Here is an 18,891-nt window from a genome sequence, read left to right on the forward strand (position 1 = left end):
GTGCAGATGGGAAAGGGGTGTGTCTAGAGAGCAGTCAGGGTCTAGGCTGGGGAATCTTTTTATTTGAACCATGTCTAGAGCAGTCAATGAGATGAGCAGCAGTTGGTACAGCTCCCTTCCTGGTGCCTGGAAGGCAGGCAAAGAATCAGGGAGTCTTTTGTCTCCCAAAGGTATGGTTATTCTCCATGCTCCCTCTTTCCTTCCTCCCTTTTCTTGCCTTCTCACTCTCTTCTTTCTCCCCCATCCATTCCCTAACTTCTTACTCTTTTCTAACCGTCTCCTGGGGTGCAAACACAAAAGACAGGACACAGTGTGCACCGACAAGGAGGTCAGCCTCGTGGGGAAATCAAATAAAAGAACAATAGTACTGCACTGTACAGTCAGTACGAAGTAAGAAGTGTAGTATAAGGAGCAGAGTGAATATAGGAAGTGTTAATTATTCTGAGGATTTGTTGTGTCCCATTATATTAAAACATCTGTCATAAGCAGTTTTATATATAGTAACTCACTATCCTATCAACAACCCTACTGTTGGCTGCTGTTTTAGGCTTTGCACAGATAAGGAAATTGGGCCCCCGGGTAGCAGGTACTTTTTCTCAGGTTGTAATAGCAGGAAGAAATTCAGGAGTTCACAGATGGCTTTGGTGTCTGTTCCTAGTTACTGTTCTCTAAATGACCGGGGTCTGCCACATTTTGATGAAGAAAGTGAGACCCAGTTAGGGGAATGTCTTGTCTGAGCAGGTCCTGTAGTTGACCACATTCTGGGCCCAAAAGAGTAATGTATCTACGATGCAGCCAGGCGACTGCATCATAGGTCCTCTGAGTTTCGTACAAGATGTGATGAGACAAAGGGCTGCATCAGCTCTGTTGGGGAGGAGGCCGGCTGGAACAGATGGCATTCCAGCTGAGAGTCACCCTGGAAAAGGCAGCCTGTGACAGTTGGAGGAACGGTGGGTCAGCCAGAATAAACTGCGCCACGGAGACCAGCACACTCGGGTGAAGTGGTTCAAAGGGAGAAGCGGCTTTACAGCCGAGAGTGGGGTCAGGCAGGCAGGTAATAGCAAGTCTTACAAAGAAGTGAAACGCATCGTAGGCAGCTTGAGAGACTGTCATTTGGAGGGGTGGCACTTGGAGAGATCAAGGAGAGCCAGCACTGTCCCAGACCAAGGTTGGAAAATGGGCAGTAGAGAATGGCCGGTTATGTCATATGTTGTAGAGGTCAAGGTGGCGGGACACTGAGGGATGACACAGCTCAGCCGAGGTCACAGCTAGAGGGTGTCTGGGTCTGGATTCAAACCCACATGTTCTCACTCTGGTAACACAGGTGTCTCCCCTCCTGGCTAGCCCATGATTAATTGAAGAAGGCAGCCACTTATTTTTAGATAATAAGAGGGACCCTGTAGTCAGCTGCTGTCTGAAACGGTGCAGCTTTATTCCAGAGGTCACCCTGAGAAAGGCCTTCTCAGGAAGGCCGCTCTGCTTCGCCCGTCAGTGCCAACCGTACCCTCAGATAGCTGTCGTGTGTGGGTATGAAGCTAACTGCCCAGAGTCTGCCTACCTTACAAGAGACTGTCGCTGACTTCCCCGTGTTCATTGCCTAGTGTAGTTCCAGCACTAAACAAGGTTGAACACATGAAGCCCCCAGACCTTGGTGGAACCGACCCTGCCCCACACTAGATAGGACTTTTTACTTCCTCCCTTGTTCTTGTCTCTCTTTAGATAATATAAATCTTTAGCCGTTTGCTAATTATTTCCCACTTTTGTTCCCTTGGCTGAAAACCCATGTGCTTTTTTTGTTTTTGTTTTTTTGAGACAGGTTACTCTGTAGACCAGGCTGACCACAAGCTCCTAGTTATCCTCCTGCCTCCACTTTCTGTTACACTGCCTGTTACAGGTTCTGCACAGCATTACTTGCCTGTTTGAAACTTATCTTTCTCCCTTGCCTCCATTAGAAGCTCAGCTTCATGGGCATCTTATTCAGGGCTTACATGCAGTAAGCATTTAAGAATATTGACCTTTCCTATGCAGCCTTCAGCCAGCCCTACTGTGTTCCCTCTTAATGAATAGCATAGCCAGACAGGTGCGTCCCCATCCCCCTTCCTGCCTCTCCATCCTTCCTGTTTCTAAATACCTCGCAAACCCTCCCTGTTTGTCTAGACCCACTACTTTCATAATTCAGGCCTAGCCTTGTGCTCCCTGGCTCCACCCCGAAGCCTCCAGACCCCTCCCCTTGTTATATAACCGGGGTGACCTCTCGGAAAACAGATCTGACCTCTCACTACCATCCACCCCAGCCAGTGCAAAGTCCCCATGATTAGAGGGTAAACTTAGCATAACATACAGGCACGTTCACAGCCTGGCCGCTGGCTATAGTTCTGCCTGTAGATTTTAGTTATTAGCAGAATGAACTGAACAAGCCTCATTTGCTATCGCCTCGGAACCTGCAAGTGTTATTCCTCATGCCTAGAATAGTCACGGCCCCTCTACCTGTGCTGGTGTACCAGCTACTGCTGCTCACAGCAGATTTGCCTGGGCTCTTACCCCCCAAGAGACTCCTCGAGACCTCTTAGTGCGGCTGGGTGTGTCCACCATGTGTCTCAGAGCACCCAGTATCTGGCTCAGTTCTTTTTTTTTGGTGGCTTCCTAGGACCCTCGGCTCTAACAGAGTGAGCCAAGCCCAGACTGGGCTTTCAGGCTTCAGGCGTCTGCATGAGTCTCTTGTCATGCTGAAATACGAGGGTCATGTTTTCCTTCCTCACTACAGCCCGGCAGGTCGGTGTGCCGTCCCACCACACAGTCACCATTTTTCGCCTAATTATCTGAACGATTCCAGCGTGCCTTCAGCTGGTTCCTCCTGGGCAAGCTGTCTGGAAGGACCGGGACTGTTTGTGTATGTGTGTGTTGTGAGCATACTTTGTCGTGTTGGGTGCATAAAAGTGGCAGAAGCCTTCATGCTCACAGCGCTGGGAGGATTTTCTCATCTCTTTGATGTTAAAATCATTTCCTAGCAGATAGCAGAACGACGGGAGAATGCTGACCCTGCTGTAGAGAGACCAAAGCTGGAGGACAGAGCTGGCTCTTGCTCTGATGACAAGCTCCGAAATGACAGTTAAACCTTATTAAGGTCGAATGACCTTTTGCGGAGTATCCGAGCTTTCTAAATGAGCCGCAGCATTGCGTTCTGGTTAATTTTTATAACTTTTTTAATAGGACACATTAGCGCTGTTATAAACCTTGTTAATTAAGCAATAATCTCAAATGCTCCCTCGCAGAGGGACACGGTCCCAGCATCTGCAGGTGATTAATAGCTAGAGTCGAACAAAAGCCTTTTAATCAACCTGAGGGGCCATTCAGAGCTGCTACCCCAGGAAATGAAAATGATTGGAATTCTGTAGGGGCCTCCTGAACACATTCTTCAATGTGTGCCCTTCTCTTTCCATTTCTTCTCTGGAGGCCATCACCCCTACCATCCTGTCTTACGCTTCTCTCTCCTGCCTTTGCTGTCTCGGAGAGCCCTGGAGAGACAAAGCTCCCTAGATTACCTAGTGTGGTACACCACTGGATAGCAACACTTATCCCAGGTTCCTCTCAGAGGTGTCTGGGATGAGAGCCACAGACTTCTCCCTGATTACATTAGGTCAAAGCAAGGTTGCTTGACAGATAGCATGGCCCTCATTTAGGGAAGTGGGGGATGATTGGATTTTTATCAGATTGCAATCTGCACTTCCAGAGGAAACTCTATAGGCGTGGGAGCAGCTTGCTAGGTAGACCTCAGTCTCCTCACTCAGCTGGGTAGTTCCAAGCAGAAAGGAATGAGCGGGGTTTAAGAAGGTGAAAACCAGAGCAGGGATCTTCTGGGAGGAGACGGTGAGGACACTTGCTTTGTGGGGTGCTCTGGAAAGGGAAGGGGTGATAAGTAGACAGAGCAGAAGACCTGGTTGCCCATCTTCTTATCTCAGTCCTTACAGACGAGTGAAGTTTGATGAGCTGGGCAGTCAGGGGTGGTAAGGAGGCAGGGGAGGCCAGTTAAGGCACCTCTGAGTAAAGCTCTTCTCAGTGGAAAGGAGCAGGTGAGCCAGAGTAAACACGTTTGTGGTACACACACCCACAGCATGGATGGCAAGAACAGGTAGTCCCTACCCATACTTGGAAAGACAGCCATAGATTCTGACCTAAATGGTCCTTTACTCTAGTTCCCAGGCTCCTCCCATGTGAATGGCTGGCTTAGAACAAGTTGGGCTTACAAGATAATGCCCTGAATCACCTCTGTGTACGACTCCAGAAAGGCCACACTGTGGTCATCCATCACCGTTCCTTATGGTTGTGTTCTCATTCTGTTTTCTAAGTGAGGAAACTCAAAATCAAAGAATGTGCGGTTTCTCCCATGATTATACACCCTACCCACACTTGGGTCTGGAATATATTTGGGTGGTTGCATGTGTGTGTGTGTGTGTGTGTGTACACCTAGAGGCGAGAAGTCAAGTCTTGTTTCTCTGGTGCCATCCACCCTATTTTTTTTTTTGAGACAGGGTCTCTTCACTAGCCTATAACTCACCAATTATTCTGGGATGTCTAACCAATGAGCCCCAGGAATCCACTTGTCTCCACCTCCTAAGTGTTGGGATTAGAAGCATGCACCACCATGTCTGGATATTTTTGTATGAGTTCTGGGTATGGAAGTCATGTCTTCCTGCTTTCAAGGCAAAAACTTTCCCAACTGAGTTATCTCCCTACATGTTAAATGCAGAGTTTTTAGATGTTTTCACTCTTCCCTGGAAAAGCATTCAGTCAGTCACTCATCATATACGTATGTCCTTTATCACCTGTGCGAGGACCTGGGAAATGAACAGTCGCATAGACATAAAATGATTGTAACCATCCCATATGGATATAGGATTCATTAATGCTTGAAAGGGGCTTCCAAATGTTTATCCCACATGCTTCCTGGCATCATTCTAAAAGCTGCTCTGGAGTTTGTTGTCCTTGTTAATGATGTGCGAATTCTAGGGCAATCATTTATACCAAATCTCCAGGCTTGGAGACTGGTAGAAAACCAGGCTCTAGTCAGGCCTTGTCCAGGCTGGCTCTGCTTCACCATGGCAAATAGTAAGACCCCTCAGAGAGCAGCTGTCCCAGGCCTCAGCAGCAGTCACCCCTTCACACACACAATCTTAGTGGGGTGACAGTGTCGAGTGCTAGTGACATTATAGGGCGACCGGACTGACTTGCATGCAGTACCACTTGGGAGTGGCCTTCAGCATGTTTTGGAAAACAATTTACCGAGCATCACCTAGTGAAGCTGAGTAGGCATACTCTCGAATGGTTATTTGGCATTGCCAAGCTTAGGCTGGCACTTAGAGAGTTTCTTGGATAAATACCCTCGGCTGTGGGCAAGGTTGTTTGTGGACAATCAAATGCACAGTTAAAAGTCATAGCAGAGCATGTCTCAGCAGCGAAGGTGGTGACTTTGCTGGGTGACCTGCCGCTGCACTCTGTAATATTGTGTGTTCCACTGAATCAAATCAGCAAGGCAGAACAATAAAGAGATGGACACATTTATTAAGAGGCTGAAGACAGGAAAAAATGTTTAGGGACAGATATCCACATGATAACATTAAGAGAGTAGTTACCTTTGATGAAGATGGGGAGAGCGAGAAGCTCAGCATCAGGTTTTAAAGGGATGTATTAATCTGGCTTATCATCATTGATAATTTTAGACAGGGTCACACTATGTATGAACTCAATATGTAGTCCAGGGCTGACCTCCAACTCACAGAGATCTACCTGTCTCTGCCTCCAAACTGCTGGGATTAATGGTGTGAACCACCACACCTGGGTCTTACCTTTATTTTTAAAGTACACACTTAATAGCGTGTATCTCTATTTATGGCAGGACTTTAGATATATAACCATGTAAGATAATGTGAACCAGTATTTGAAAGTGTGTCAGGAGGCATGTCCTCTTTCTTCTCCTGGAAAGACTTGTTCTCCAATTCGTCATTAACCCTTGACCTTCCTGTCTCTTCCCTCTGTCTAGAGTGTTTGTATGACAGAATAGCACAAGAAACAGTGGACGAAACTGAAATTGCACAGAGACTCTCCAAAGTCAACAAGTACATCTGTGAGAAAATCATGGATATCAACAAATCTTGTAAAAATGAAGAACGAAGGGAAGCAAAATACAATTTGCAATAAACTTTGGATTTTTTCATAAAGCCTTGGCATTTTTCTTGTGTGCTGTGTGCATTACGGGCGACAATGCCATCCAAATAGACCCCACCAGGCGTGGCCATGTCTTGACAGGGGGCCTTCAGGGCGCTGAGGTCACTGTCTTATCTGGACTTGGACTTCCTACTTCGAAGAAGGCAGATGGATTTGCTGAGACTCAGCAGAGCCTCACACCCCAACCAGTGTTGTTGAGGGATGGGGAAGCACTCACGGGCTGTGAGGCATCAGAGAACCTGTTGGGACCACAGTATGAACTGTTATTTTTACCATTGGAGCACATCTATCTCTGCTCCTCTATTTTGTTCTATAATAAAACTCCATTAATTCTTGATGTAGACAATTGTTCTCTTTTTTATATAATATTAAACCTGTGTGCTGCATGTGGCCTGCAAAGCCCTCTCAGGAGCAAGATCCCGCAAGGGTCATGGGTCCTGTGATGGCTCTAAGGGTCTCCAAAGCATCTCACCCTCTCTGACTTCAAAGGATGAGTCTTGGACCACTTAGCTTTTCCCAGATGATCTGCAACTAGCATCTGAAAAAATAAGCTTCCCCGATTATTTGAGCCTACTTTTGTAAAGAAATGGGTACTGAGAGCCTAATAATGTTAGCTGTGGTGTACAGGGTTGCCAGAAAATGAGATACATCAGTGGCTAGCTGTTTGTTTATTCTCTCTTTTATCTCAAACGATCTTTCAGGTTTACATAATCGTTCATCTGCTTCTTTATTTGGTTGCTGGATCTTTATGGTGCCTGGCATGTGCTTTTGGCAAAGCACTTTCTATCTTCCTTGTGGACTTGCGCTTTTCTTTATGCAATGCCAATAAAGTAAGTGTGGCATTTTGGAAAGGGCAAGGGCTTTGGACAAATGCCTCTAGGTTCTAAGCCTGGCTCTCCTGCTTGCGCTGGCATTAACATAACCTCCTTGTACCTCCATTTTCTGTTCCGTAAAAAAGAAAACCTGCCTCACAGAGTCGCTCTAAGGATTAGAGATAAAATGTATAAAGTGTTCAATAAATGTCAGCAATTGTTGTTACCTTCATTTTTTGATTTTGGACTTTTGGACATTGGTGGAAAGCTTTGATCTGTAGTTGTCGTAACTCTTTAACCTTTAATGATCTATAAACAAAAGCTCAAGGTTACTGCGTTAAATAGGTAGAGTGGGTATCACTCTGAGACCCCATATTTCAGTAAAGCCAGTAATCCTTTGTAATATAATAATAAATTTAATGATCCTTTGTTGACCAGTGGGTGCTCACCATAGGATATTTCGACAAGAATTCTCTTCTGGAGTATTTCCCCCAGCTCTCTGTAAAGTAGCAGTGTGGTCTTCACACAAAGGCTTCACTTTTCAGAGTCCTTAGCAGTAGAATGAGGACATCAGGCAACGGGGGAGAATAATAGTAACCGGTTATACGGCAGGATTTGCCTACGTGTTGAGCATGGTTAGCTTTCATGAGGTGGGGAAAGTTTGTGGTCGGTGTCCAGCAAGTTCTTGCTAAGATGTGTTCCCTTTTCAGATGGGCCTGGCGGCCCACACCTGTCACCCTAGTACTTGGGAGGTAAGGCCGGAAGGTCAGGAGTTCAAGGCCAGCTTTAGCTACAGTGTGTCTCAGGTTGTTGTGTTGCTGTGATCAAACACCATGACCAGGAAGTGACCTGAAGAGGAAGGGTTTATTTCAGCTTCTAGTCTTGATCACAGCCCGTCATGAAGGCAGGAACTCATCTAGAGGCACGAACTGAAGCAGAGACCGCCTAAGAATGCTGGTTGCTTACCACCACCTCCCCCCCCCCCCCCCGCGCATGCCTTGCTCACCCTGTTTTCTTATACAGTCCAGGACCATCTGCCCAGGGCTGGCTTCCGCCACAGAGGGCTGGGCCCTCCTACATTAATGATCAATCAAGAAAACACCCCACAGCTTGCCTACAGCCCAATCTCCATTGAGAAGGTCTCTTTCCAGGTGACTTCAGCTTGTGTCAAGTTGACAGAACCCTAGCTAGCACAGTGAGCAGGAGGGTATGAGGCCAGCTAGGACTACAGGAGATCCTGTCTCAAAATAAAGAAAGAAAAAAGAAAAGAAAGAAGAAAAGGAGATCTGTTCACTTTTATACTATCAGGCAGCTAGGGCCTAAGTGATTCGAAATGCCTGAGAAGATAAAGCTTATGTTAAGGTTGACCTCATACCTTTTTTTCCCAAAATGTAAAGAAAATACAGGCACCCAGAGGCTGTGTGTGTGCCTCAAAGACTAGACCAACCGACTCAGCAGCCTCCCGGGTGTGTGCCAGTTCAGTGAGGGAGACAGCAATAGCTAGAGTAAAAATACCTGGTGGATATGAGAGCGCTTATCATGTGAATGACTTATTTATGATGCACATGTTGAAGGCAACCGGACTGTCAAAGACTGGGACATGGGTTCAAGTCCTGGTTTTGCTACCATGGGCCTGTTGCTTGACTGCTAATAATGACCCCTAATTCAGAATTGTGCCGAGGAAGCAGATATTACCCAGGAAAGAGCTCCGTGAGTCACTCTTCCCAGCTACTGTTCCCCATAGACTGTTTGCAACACTTGGTCTCCAGCTGATAGGGCTGTTGGGGGAAGGTTCTGGGAACTTCTAGAGATGGGGCCTAAATGGCAAAGCTTGGTCATTGGAGGTAAGGCTTTTAAGCAAGTATCCAGCCCCCAGATCCTATTGGCACTGGACTTCCTGATCCACCATGTAGCTAGTTTCTGCCCCATACTCCTGCCACAATGTAAGCCCCTCCCTCATGCCTTTCCCTGCCACAATGAATAAAACCCATCTGCAATCATGAAGCCAAAATGAATCTTTCATCTTTGTCATAGTTTTTTTTTTTCCTTTGTCAACTTGACAAAGCCTAACCGTGCTTGGGAAGAAGGGCCCTCAACTGAGTAATTGCTTCTCACAGATCAGCCTGTTGTGTGTCTGTGGGTCATTTTCTTGATTACTGATTGTTGTGGAAGAACCCAGCCTGTTGTGGGCTGAGCTATCTTTAGGTGGGTGGTCCTGGGCTGTGTAAGAAGTGGAGCTGAACGGGACTATGGGAGTGAGCCAATAAGCAACAATCCAGACTTCTGCCTTGAGTTCCTGCCTTAGCACCCCTGTGTGATGGACCACTCACAAGTCAAGTTAACCCCTTCCTGCACAAATTGCTTTTGGTAAGAATATTTAACACGTCAACAGAAACCTAACTGGGATATGACAAGTATTGTGGCCCATAGTGATATGCAAGAACCTAATGAAATCACACACACACACACAGAGCGAGAGCGAGAGAGAGCGAGAGAGAGAGAGAGAGAGAGAGAGGGAGAGAGAGAGAGAGAGAGAGAGAGAGAGAGAGAGAGAGAGAGAGAGAGAGGGTGGTGCACGCCTTTAATCCCAGCACTCAGGAGGCAGAGGCAGGTGGATCTCTGTAAGTTCGAGGCCAACCTGGTCTACAAGAGCTAGTTCCAGGACAGGCTCCAAAGCTACAGAGAAACCCTGTCTTGAAAAACCAGAGAGAGAGAGAGAGAGAGAGAGAGAGAGAGAGAGAGAGAGAGAGAGAGAGAAAGGCTGAGGAAGTTTCAGCCACTAATTAGACTGGCTAATAAAGTTTTGAGTCTCTGGAACGTGTCTGATACCTTAAACACTTGACATGAGTGAAGTGGGCTCAGAAAAGGAGTAATATCTTGCCTAAGGAGCCAGAGCTGGCAGCAGTGGAACTGGTTCCAAATTCAGATGCAGCTCCTAGGGAAAGAGAGGGTCATCTAGCTTAAGGTGGGCATCATGACAGCAGAAAACAAGAGAGACACTGCCTCAAAACCAAAGCAAGGTCAAGGGAGAGAATAGCTCCCAAAGGTTCTCTCTCCCTTCCTCTCTCAATTCATAAAGAAATAAACAGATAAATCAACAAACAAATCAATATACTATCTTTCCTAAAAAGATAGTGGACTCTAACAGTAGTTTTGAATCAGAGTATGTGTGTGTAGGACTCGCCCAGCCTCAGTAATCCATGGTAATCATTCTCATTAATTCAAGTCATTAGAAGATATTGGAGGTAATTACATCATAATAGTTTATTTTTTTCAAGTGGAAACAAAGTAGGAATGCGTATTTTAACACAAACATCACTTTTGAAAAGCACCGGTTTATTAGAACTCATTAGATATACACATCAATGAAAGACTAAGAGTGTTCTCTCAGTAAACAGAAACCTCTGCTAGTCCCGTAAGTCCCCTGCAGATATCTGCAATTGAGTCTTAGTTTCTTCCTCAATAATGGGCTCTTCCCTGCAACTTTGCTTAGAGTGATTTTTCACACTCCCAGAATTCTGTTTGGTTGGGCCTGATACAGAAGGGGGCTTTTTGTCGAAATGCCAGTGGTCCCCCTAGCTTTTACACTTGGATTTCTTTGATTCTCATGGTGGGCCAGCATGTCTTGTTGGGCAGGATGGCAATACTGAATTGACAGAACCTGAGTCCATCCCAGAAGCCCTGGCTCCAGATCCCTTCATCAGGTGGGAGAGGAAGGTTGGACTCATTTTATTTCTGGCTCATGGACTGTCTGGGGAAGACTGATTCCCTCCTGCCCCAGTTCGTGTCTTGGATGTGTTTCTATATTGTGATGATTATTTTTTAATTATAAAGAAATAAAAACAACTCTCAACAGATTATTTGGGAAAGCAGGGAAAGCACTGCAAACGGCACTGCCGTGTCGTGTGGTTTTTGTCCAAGGAGGTAACTGTGTTTTACACACAGGACCCGGTTTGCACGCGTCCCTGCACATTTAATAGAGTTGTTTCTAGGTTGCTCCTTGGCATTCGTAACCATCAGCTCTAACATCCACAAAGTGGACAGACATAAAGCTACGGATGGGTAAACCATCTATCTGGTCAGTTGCTCAAGTCCTTACAGTGAGGCTAACCTGCCGATACACCAGACCACGAAGGCCTTAACTGCGGGTTCCCATCCATCCCAGCGGTACAGGGAACCTGAGTTAGGTGGTGGATGGCTCTAAGCTCACCTCTCAGCTCTACAGCTTACTATCCCGCTCAAAGTCAGGCACTTCCTCTTAACATTGGCTTCGTCAACTGTAACGTGGAGTAAGCAGTGTCCACGTCCTGGGCTCGTAGGAAGCCTGTGGCGGTAAATGAAGTTTTACAGCCAGAGTGGACAAATGGCCATCAGTGCTAGTGTTGAGATTTGTCTCCTTGCCTGCCCTCTGCTTTGTTCATTCTTTACCTGAGAATGTACCTCTCCTGTCTCTACCCTGCTGCCCTCTTGTGCCGAGATCTCAGCTTTCATCTCTGCTTTTGGCTCCCTGAGAATCTTACACAAATTCACCATTTGTTGGGACCTGCGTTGCAGGCCATGTGTGCAGGTTCCACACTTCTGGCTCCACCTCAACTCCCACCCCCTGCCTTCTGGCCCATTTATAGCTCCTTGGAATTTTAGATCATTTATAAATAAAACTTGGTGGAAATATTTGTATTAATGTTCCCTTTACACTTTCTTTGGTTTTCTTAGTGTGGTTTCTCCTCAGCCAAAAGGAATGTCAGTTGCATTATTCTTTATGCTTGTAATGGGTGTAACCACTTTTGAAATTATTCTCCCAACTTAGTTGGCAAAGAAAAATGTGTGTTATTGTATTTTCTTATTTGTTATCGAGACTGAAATCATTCCAGAATTTTATTTTTTCTTTATAGAAAAGAAAAACTTCTTCAAAACCTATGACCATTTCTGTTTCCTGTCTTCTTGTTTTCTTGTGGACCAGCTTGCTTACCGTGGGTATAACACATGTGCTTTGACATCCACAAGCAGACACAGCAACAGACATATCTCATCTTTTGTTTTGAAGGAATGGACCAGTATCTTCCAGGAAGCCTTACAAAGTCATAGAACCTAAAGGTCAAAGATGATCTTATAGATGTTCCCTAGGTGTCCTCTCCACCATAGCAATGACTGACCCAAGCCCCCACCCCTCTCCCGCCTTAACAATCAGAATGGCTCTTTGCATGGTTTAATATGACATCATTGTTCTTTCGTATTTCACCAGCCAATCCTCAGCTCAAATCATAGCTACAATGTCTCTCTGGTGGTCCTGTGTTCTATCACTGACCCTTGGCCTTTCTCATGTGTGACCTTGAACATGATCTTAGCCTGTCTTGGTTAGCTTCCCACTGCATTTTGGTTTCTGTTGCTGTGTTGAAACACTGACCAAAACCAACCTGGGGAGAAAAGAGTTTATTTTGGCTGACAGCTTACAGCTCATAATGGCAGAAAGCCAGGGCAGGGACTCAAGGCAGGAACCTGGAATCAGGATCTGAAGCAGAGACCGTGGAGGAATGCTGCTTGCTGGCTCGATCTCCATGGCTTGCTCACCTTGATATTTTAAATAAGCCAGGACCATCTGTCCAGGGCTGGGCCCTCCCATAGCAATCATTAATCAAGAAAATGCCCCATGGATCTTCCTATAGGCCAATCTGATGGAAGTATTTTCTCAGCTGAAGTTCCCTCTTCCTGATAATGAGCATATCTACCTCACAGGCTTGTGTTGGATATTGTGAGGATAGCCCTGACTGTCGTTGTACCCTTTTTAGTAGAACTCTGAGCACTACAGCTGCTCTTTCAGGACAAAGTTCCAAAGACAGGACTCAGGGATGGATGCTGGGCTCTAGGAAGCACCTGGTCCATGGATTTTGGACTTTGAATCAGCATCCTTAGTGATAAAATTGTCTCCGACTGAACTAGGCAGTTCTGTAAAGTAAGACTGAGAATGTGTTTGGGGCCAACATCACCCAACCCTCCAGCCTATTTTGGGCCACTATTCATTTCCCTATAGGTGCTCATGTGAGTGAAGGCAGAGCAACTCCCAGGGGATACAATAATGACTTCAATATGTATTTACTCTGGGAGGAAACTGGGTAAGTTACCTTCAAGTCTCCCATCCTATTGCTGGGCCCCTTATGCTGTCAGCAGGGTAACTGTACTAACCTGCTGTCGTACCAGCCCTCCAGTCTCAGCCTCGGTAAATGCGGAGTCTTTCTTCCCTTACTCTGCCTCCCGTAGTAACAGCTCGTCAGGCCCACTCCTGCCCCCAGTCATGTGGAATTCTGAAATAGATTTCTTAAATGAAACGCAGGACTTTGCATTTATCCCCATCACATTTCACTTTGTTGGTTGCAGCCCAACATTCCAGCTGGTTGAGGTCTTCTTCTCCAGTTTTGTTTAAGTTAGAAAAGAAAACCCCAAAGAGAGCTGAAACCTCAAAAGAAAACCAAGCCATGACCTCAAGGGTGAAGCCCAAGTGCACGGTCCCCCTTGTTCCTCATGATGCCTCTGCCCCCATGCTCCTCTGACATGTGCAAGCATCCCCCATCCCCCCCTCAAGTGTATACCCATACTGCACCTTGGTTTGCATAGTTACCATCGTAATACCACTTCCTGGCACTGGGTCAAGGTTGCTTTCTTAACTCTTCATTGTACGGTTTGTGTTCTCTAGTTTATTGCTGGTGGGAAAGGCTACCTGGGCAATCTTTTATGATTGTCTTCCTTCTGCTGATTCTTTGTAGAAAAAGTTGCATGGAGTAAACTCATTAGGTTAAAAGAAGAGCATCTTCATGTGTGTCATTGCCTTTCTTCCCAAAGGACTCAGCTGTATTTTAAGCAGGGCAGACGTGCATGGGCCACTTCCCAACAGCATCACCCATATTTGGAATATTCAGAGTTTGGCCAATTAGCTTTCGACATAGATAAATTGTCCCAGTTTCTTCCTTTTGTGAGCTGTCAGTGTATATATTTGAGCACCTGAAGAATGCCTTTGAAAATTTCCTTTATGATATAGCTTTCCTCCAAACTTTACGATGCATGAATGTGACCTTTTGTATCCTTACCAAGCTATTCATCCTAATTTAAAGTTAATGTTATCCTCCACTAGAGACCCCTGTAGTTCTACGCACTAACAAATCTTCTTTGAACTGGATTTATTTTAAAATTTCTAAAGTTGTTTTTAAAACTTTTAAAATTATTTTAAGTAAGTGTGTGTGTGTGTGTGTGTGTGTGTGTGTGTGTGTGTGTGTGTGTGTGTGTATGTGGCTGTGTCTATGTGGGATATGACCACATGAGTGCTGGTATCTGCAGAGGTCAGAGGTTTTGGACCCCCCCCCCAGAGCTTCTTTTGAATAAAAGGAAGGCTAGTATATAATCCTTATACTGTCCACCTCCTGCAGCATTGTTGGGAGCACAAATGAAGAAACACACTAGGAAGCTCCTGGAAGAGACTGGCTGGCAGGGGGGGTGTAGGAGAGCCTGACCCCCAACTCCTTTCTCTGACCCTCACCTCTCATCAGACACCATGCTGTCTGGGGCATTCACTCTAGCTCTGGGGCTGGGCATGAGCGATGCCAGGTTCCTGGCGTCGTTTTCCTCCGCTGTGGACATCCCCAACCTTAGCTTACCTGATGGTCTGCTGGCAGGATTCGGTGAATACCCGTGAAATGCCTAGTCAAAGCAAGATCTCCGGCAGGCACTGTTGGAGTGTGGTGTCTCGGGTACTCAGCAGGAGGCACGTGGCCTCACCCCACATGTGTAGCCTCGACAGAGAGCTGTTTCTATCTATGGGGTGTCTTCACACTGCCTCCTCCAGCCATGCCTTAACTCAGAAGTTCCTGACGAGACACCTGCCTGTCTGTGTGGACAGAAACCATTCCTTTCATCTGTGTCCTTTGTGTCCTCTTGGCAGCCATGAGGTCTTGGAGGGTTTGGGGGGCTTCTCAACCTGCACTGAACACCCCTCTCCCCACACTGTTCCATCTTCAATCCATCTTTCTCACTGGACTGTAAGCTATGTAAGGTGGGGTACCATGTGTTCCCCTCCAGCTTCCCTGGTCTTCTCACTGACCATGTGGGATGAAGGTGAGCCCTCCCTAGAAACAAGCCTGTGAGAACCACGTACTGACACAATCCTGTCTGCCAAGAGCATGCAAGGTCTTGAAGGTCATGAAGTCCCTTTATGGACGGAGAGAAGCATGATGCCATCCTGGACTTGTTTTCACTGGTTTAAGTTTGATAGGCCCCGTTAGCACAAGGAAGAAGGAAAAAGTAGAGCTGGTGAGTTTGCAGACTCTTACCCTCCTTGCTTGTGTAGAACTCTGGGCTCTACCACTTAGCAGCTCTGAGGCCTTGGGCAGGTTACTTCTCTGATTTGGGACCCAGTGTTCTCTTGTACAAAAGGCCTTTCCTGGGGCTCTTCTTGGATTGCAAAGAACAACAATTGCACAGCTGGGTTGTGAGGTGAGAACTGGCCCTGACCTTTCTTCCCATGCACTTCAGCAGCTCCCTCACTGGACCTGAGATGTATCCACCGCAAGAAGCAGGTTTCCCAGCTTTGGGAGAGAGAACAAGATGTCCGCAGTTTAGGGGTGTTGTCTGAAGTGATGTGCACAGAGGGCAGGCATGTGGCTTTCAACTACACTCCTCCCTTTGGAGTGACAGAAGCAGGGAACACCAAGCCCTTAGCTGGGAGCAGCACAAGCTACCTGTGTAGGACAAAGAGCTGCTGGCTTCCTTTCTATGAGCCTCAGTTATAACACACATGGCTGTCCCAGGCTTCCAAGGCAGACATAACCCTGACATCATCCCTAGAACCACAAAGCCCTCCCAGTGGAGCCCTAAGGGTCCTCTAGGAAGCAGATTCAAGCCTCTAATGCCTATTTGCCTTCTGAACTAGTGGGAAGCCCCTGGCCTAGACTCAAGCCTAGAGTCGCCACCGAGAGGCCTTTAGCTGGAGGAGGAGGAAACTGGAGTTCGTTTTTTCTAAGGAACTTTCAAGTTATTTTCATTCTGCTGACTCGCACTTTTCTGAGTTAAGGAGCTTTGGGAGACGGTTCTAGGCCATTTAGGCAGAAAGCCTCATTGGCTGCAATCTCTGATAAAAGGAAGAGATTTAACACTGTGTGGGCCAGCCTTTGGCTCCCTCACCATTCCTGGGAAGCAGGTAGGGGCTTTGCAAGGCGTTTCTACCCTTCAGGGATCTTAGCCCATGTGGTGGGTAATGTCAACATGACACACAAACTAGAGTCATCTGAAGGGAGGGAACCTCAGCTGAGAAAATGCCTCCGTATGATCTGGCTGTAGAGCATTTTCTTAGTTGGGGAGGGTGGTGCCATTCCCTAGACTGGTGGTCCTAGGTTCTATAAGAAAGTAGGTAGAACAAGCCGTGGGATACAAACCAGTAAGCAGAACCCCTCCATGGTCTTTGCATCAGTTCTTGCTTGCAGGTTCCTGCCCCGCCCTGTTTGAGTTCCTGTCCCGGCTTTCTTCAGTGATGCACAGTGCTGGGAAGGTGGAAACCCAAATAAACCCTTTCCTTCATGAATGGCTTTGGCCGGGTGTTTTGTCATAGTGCTGTTCATTATAATTAAGATATCCCAGGACCAAGGGAGACACACACTGTTCAGAGTTAGCCAATGAAAACCACAGAATGACCTAGGTTCTAAATTACGCTTCTGAAGCGCCTGTCTGCCCTCCCTCCTTCCTTTCCTTCTTTCTCGGTCATTTTTAGTGAGAAGGGCAGCCAGCAGCCTTCTCTGTACCCTTTCCCCAGAATAGGGTCAGAGATTCATTCATTTAGGTCCGGTTTCTTAGGTCCACAGCTAAGACCTCTTGTGTTTGGTCATAATGATTAAGTTTCAGTCCTGGCATGACTGATTGTTCCTATTGATGGAAGAACATGCCCTAGAGAAGTGAGGGCTCCTTCCCGCCTGTGTCAGGCTCAGATGGGTAATAAATAAGAGGGTAAAGATTCAAATCCAAGGCCTTCTGAGGCCAAGTTCACTGTTATCCTCATCATAGCTTTGGCGCATCTAGTGATCATCTCTGTCTGAGCCAGCTGTGCGTCAGACCCTGGTCTGCACAACCAAGTCAGAGAATGTTCCACTTCCTTCCTGGCTCCCGGCCATGCTCGCACTCACCCTGATGACAAAGAGTGGAAGCCGGTGTACACACACACACACACACACACACACACAACACATGCATGCACACAGTGTCTCTTTCTCTCCTATCTCTCTTACAGATACACACGTACTATCTCTGTCTCTCTCACACACATACAGACACACACACTGAACTTCTTTATCGTGTGAACTGTTACCCAAACTAAATGAACCAGAGCTGTATGTGTATCACAAATAAATCATAAACATAATCCCCAAATCATATTGACAAGGTCTCATGATAGCCCTGGCTGTCCTAGAACTTGCTCTATAAAACTTGCTGGCCTCCTTGAGCTCCCAGAGATCTGCCTGCCTCTGCTTCCCAAGTTCTGAGATTAAAGGCATATGCTGCTGTTCATGAATAATCCCAAAATCATACTGAATAGTAAACATAATAGAGAGAAGAGTGAACCTTAGAGCTTGAGGCCAAATGTAAAATGTTAAAACTCTCACAACATCCTAGACATCTTTAATGGACATTGTCCAGGTATGGGCAGAGGATGAAAACTCCAGCCAGAAAGGCACACACCCGTTTGAGGACAGTCCTTTCTGGGTGGCTAAAGGAAGACAGCAAAAAGACTCTGGGTTTCAGTAATCTAAAGCAAATATGCATAAAGTAGAAGCAGGAAGCAGCCTGACTTACTCCACTGGGACAGCAAAGAAGGCACAAGATTTGCGGTATGCTGCTGCTTTACACACGCTGACCCCTCTGTGGACCTGAAGTGTAAACCAGGCCTGGAGCTCAGCTTTGATGGGGGTCACCACTCCCTCCTCACTCAGGGACTCTAGAGAGGATTAACCCACAGGCCAGTCAAAAGCATTTGACAACTGTAAAATGCCAAAGAACGATAGACAGTTGCCATCTCCTTCTGTGTGTTTCCCTCTGCAACTCACACTGTGGCCTCTACAAGGGCAGAGACAGCTCCTAATTCATCTCCTGACCCTAGCCTGAGCTCAGGAGCTATGACTGGCTCTGAGTCAAAACCCTAGAGTGCAAGAGTCCCTGTCTGCATATCCTCTCTCACCTTCCAGCACCAAGGCTGAAAAGGCTGATGGGCTTCAGCAGGAACCTTTTATCACAGTTGGGGACACATAAATCCACTGTCAAGTTATTATCAGATGCTTAGGAGAGAATGGCTGAAAGCCCAAACCTCATCCCTGGGCACAAAGAATGGTACAGAGACCAGAGCCTCCCCACTACCACACAACACACACACACACACACACACACACACACACACACACAAAGAGTCTTTCCCCTCTGGCTACGGTGCTAGCTATGCTTTCTCATCTGGCTGACTAGGGTCAAGTGCAGTGCAATATAAGTGACCTAAGCTGATCAAGGATACCTTTGAACTGTGTCCTTCCACGCCCTTATCTGATTCTCTCATAACCCTATAGAAGGTTGCCTTTGCTCTCAATATGAAGATGGAAATTCAGGGGCCAGTGAAGTCCAATAAGCAGAGCCAGGAGTAAATCTGATTGTGTTGATTCTGATGGGCTAAACTGTCTCAATGGCCTTTCAAGGCAAAGCTACACCCAGAAACCATGTTGGCAACAGGGTGCTGTATTCCCCACCTTGTGATTCCTTCGGCACAGTGGCAGAGGCAGCTAGAGAAGCTGCCGCTAAGAGCTTTCTTTGTATTTTGAATGTATAGTCTTTAATTAGACTTTGC

General features: G+C 46.6%; 1 protein-coding gene across 4 annotated transcripts in view; it reads left to right on the plus strand.

Annotated features, from left to right (window-relative positions):
• LOC142834369 (BEN domain-containing protein 5) overlaps positions 1-18,891 on the plus strand; it is a 1,100,005-nt gene that overhangs the window by 907,159 nt on the left and 173,955 nt on the right. For 2 of the 4 annotated variants that reach the window (XM_075946803.1, XM_075946805.1), the window contains one exon: positions 6,038-6,568. The exons of 1 other annotated variant lie outside the window; for it this stretch is intronic. In XM_075946803.1, coding sequence (XP_075802918.1) covers positions 6,038-6,195 — 158 coding nt within the window. In that variant the 3' untranslated portion in view covers positions 6,196-6,568. Of the gene's footprint in view, positions 1-6,037; positions 6,569-18,891 lie in introns of those variants that run through there. One more of the 4 variants, XM_075946806.1, reaches the window with a different exon arrangement.

Source organism: Microtus pennsylvanicus, chromosome 13, assembly GCF_037038515.1.
Source record: "Microtus pennsylvanicus isolate mMicPen1 chromosome 13, mMicPen1.hap1, whole genome shotgun sequence".
NCBI classification, from domain to species: domain Eukaryota; kingdom Metazoa; phylum Chordata; class Mammalia; order Rodentia; family Cricetidae; genus Microtus; species Microtus pennsylvanicus.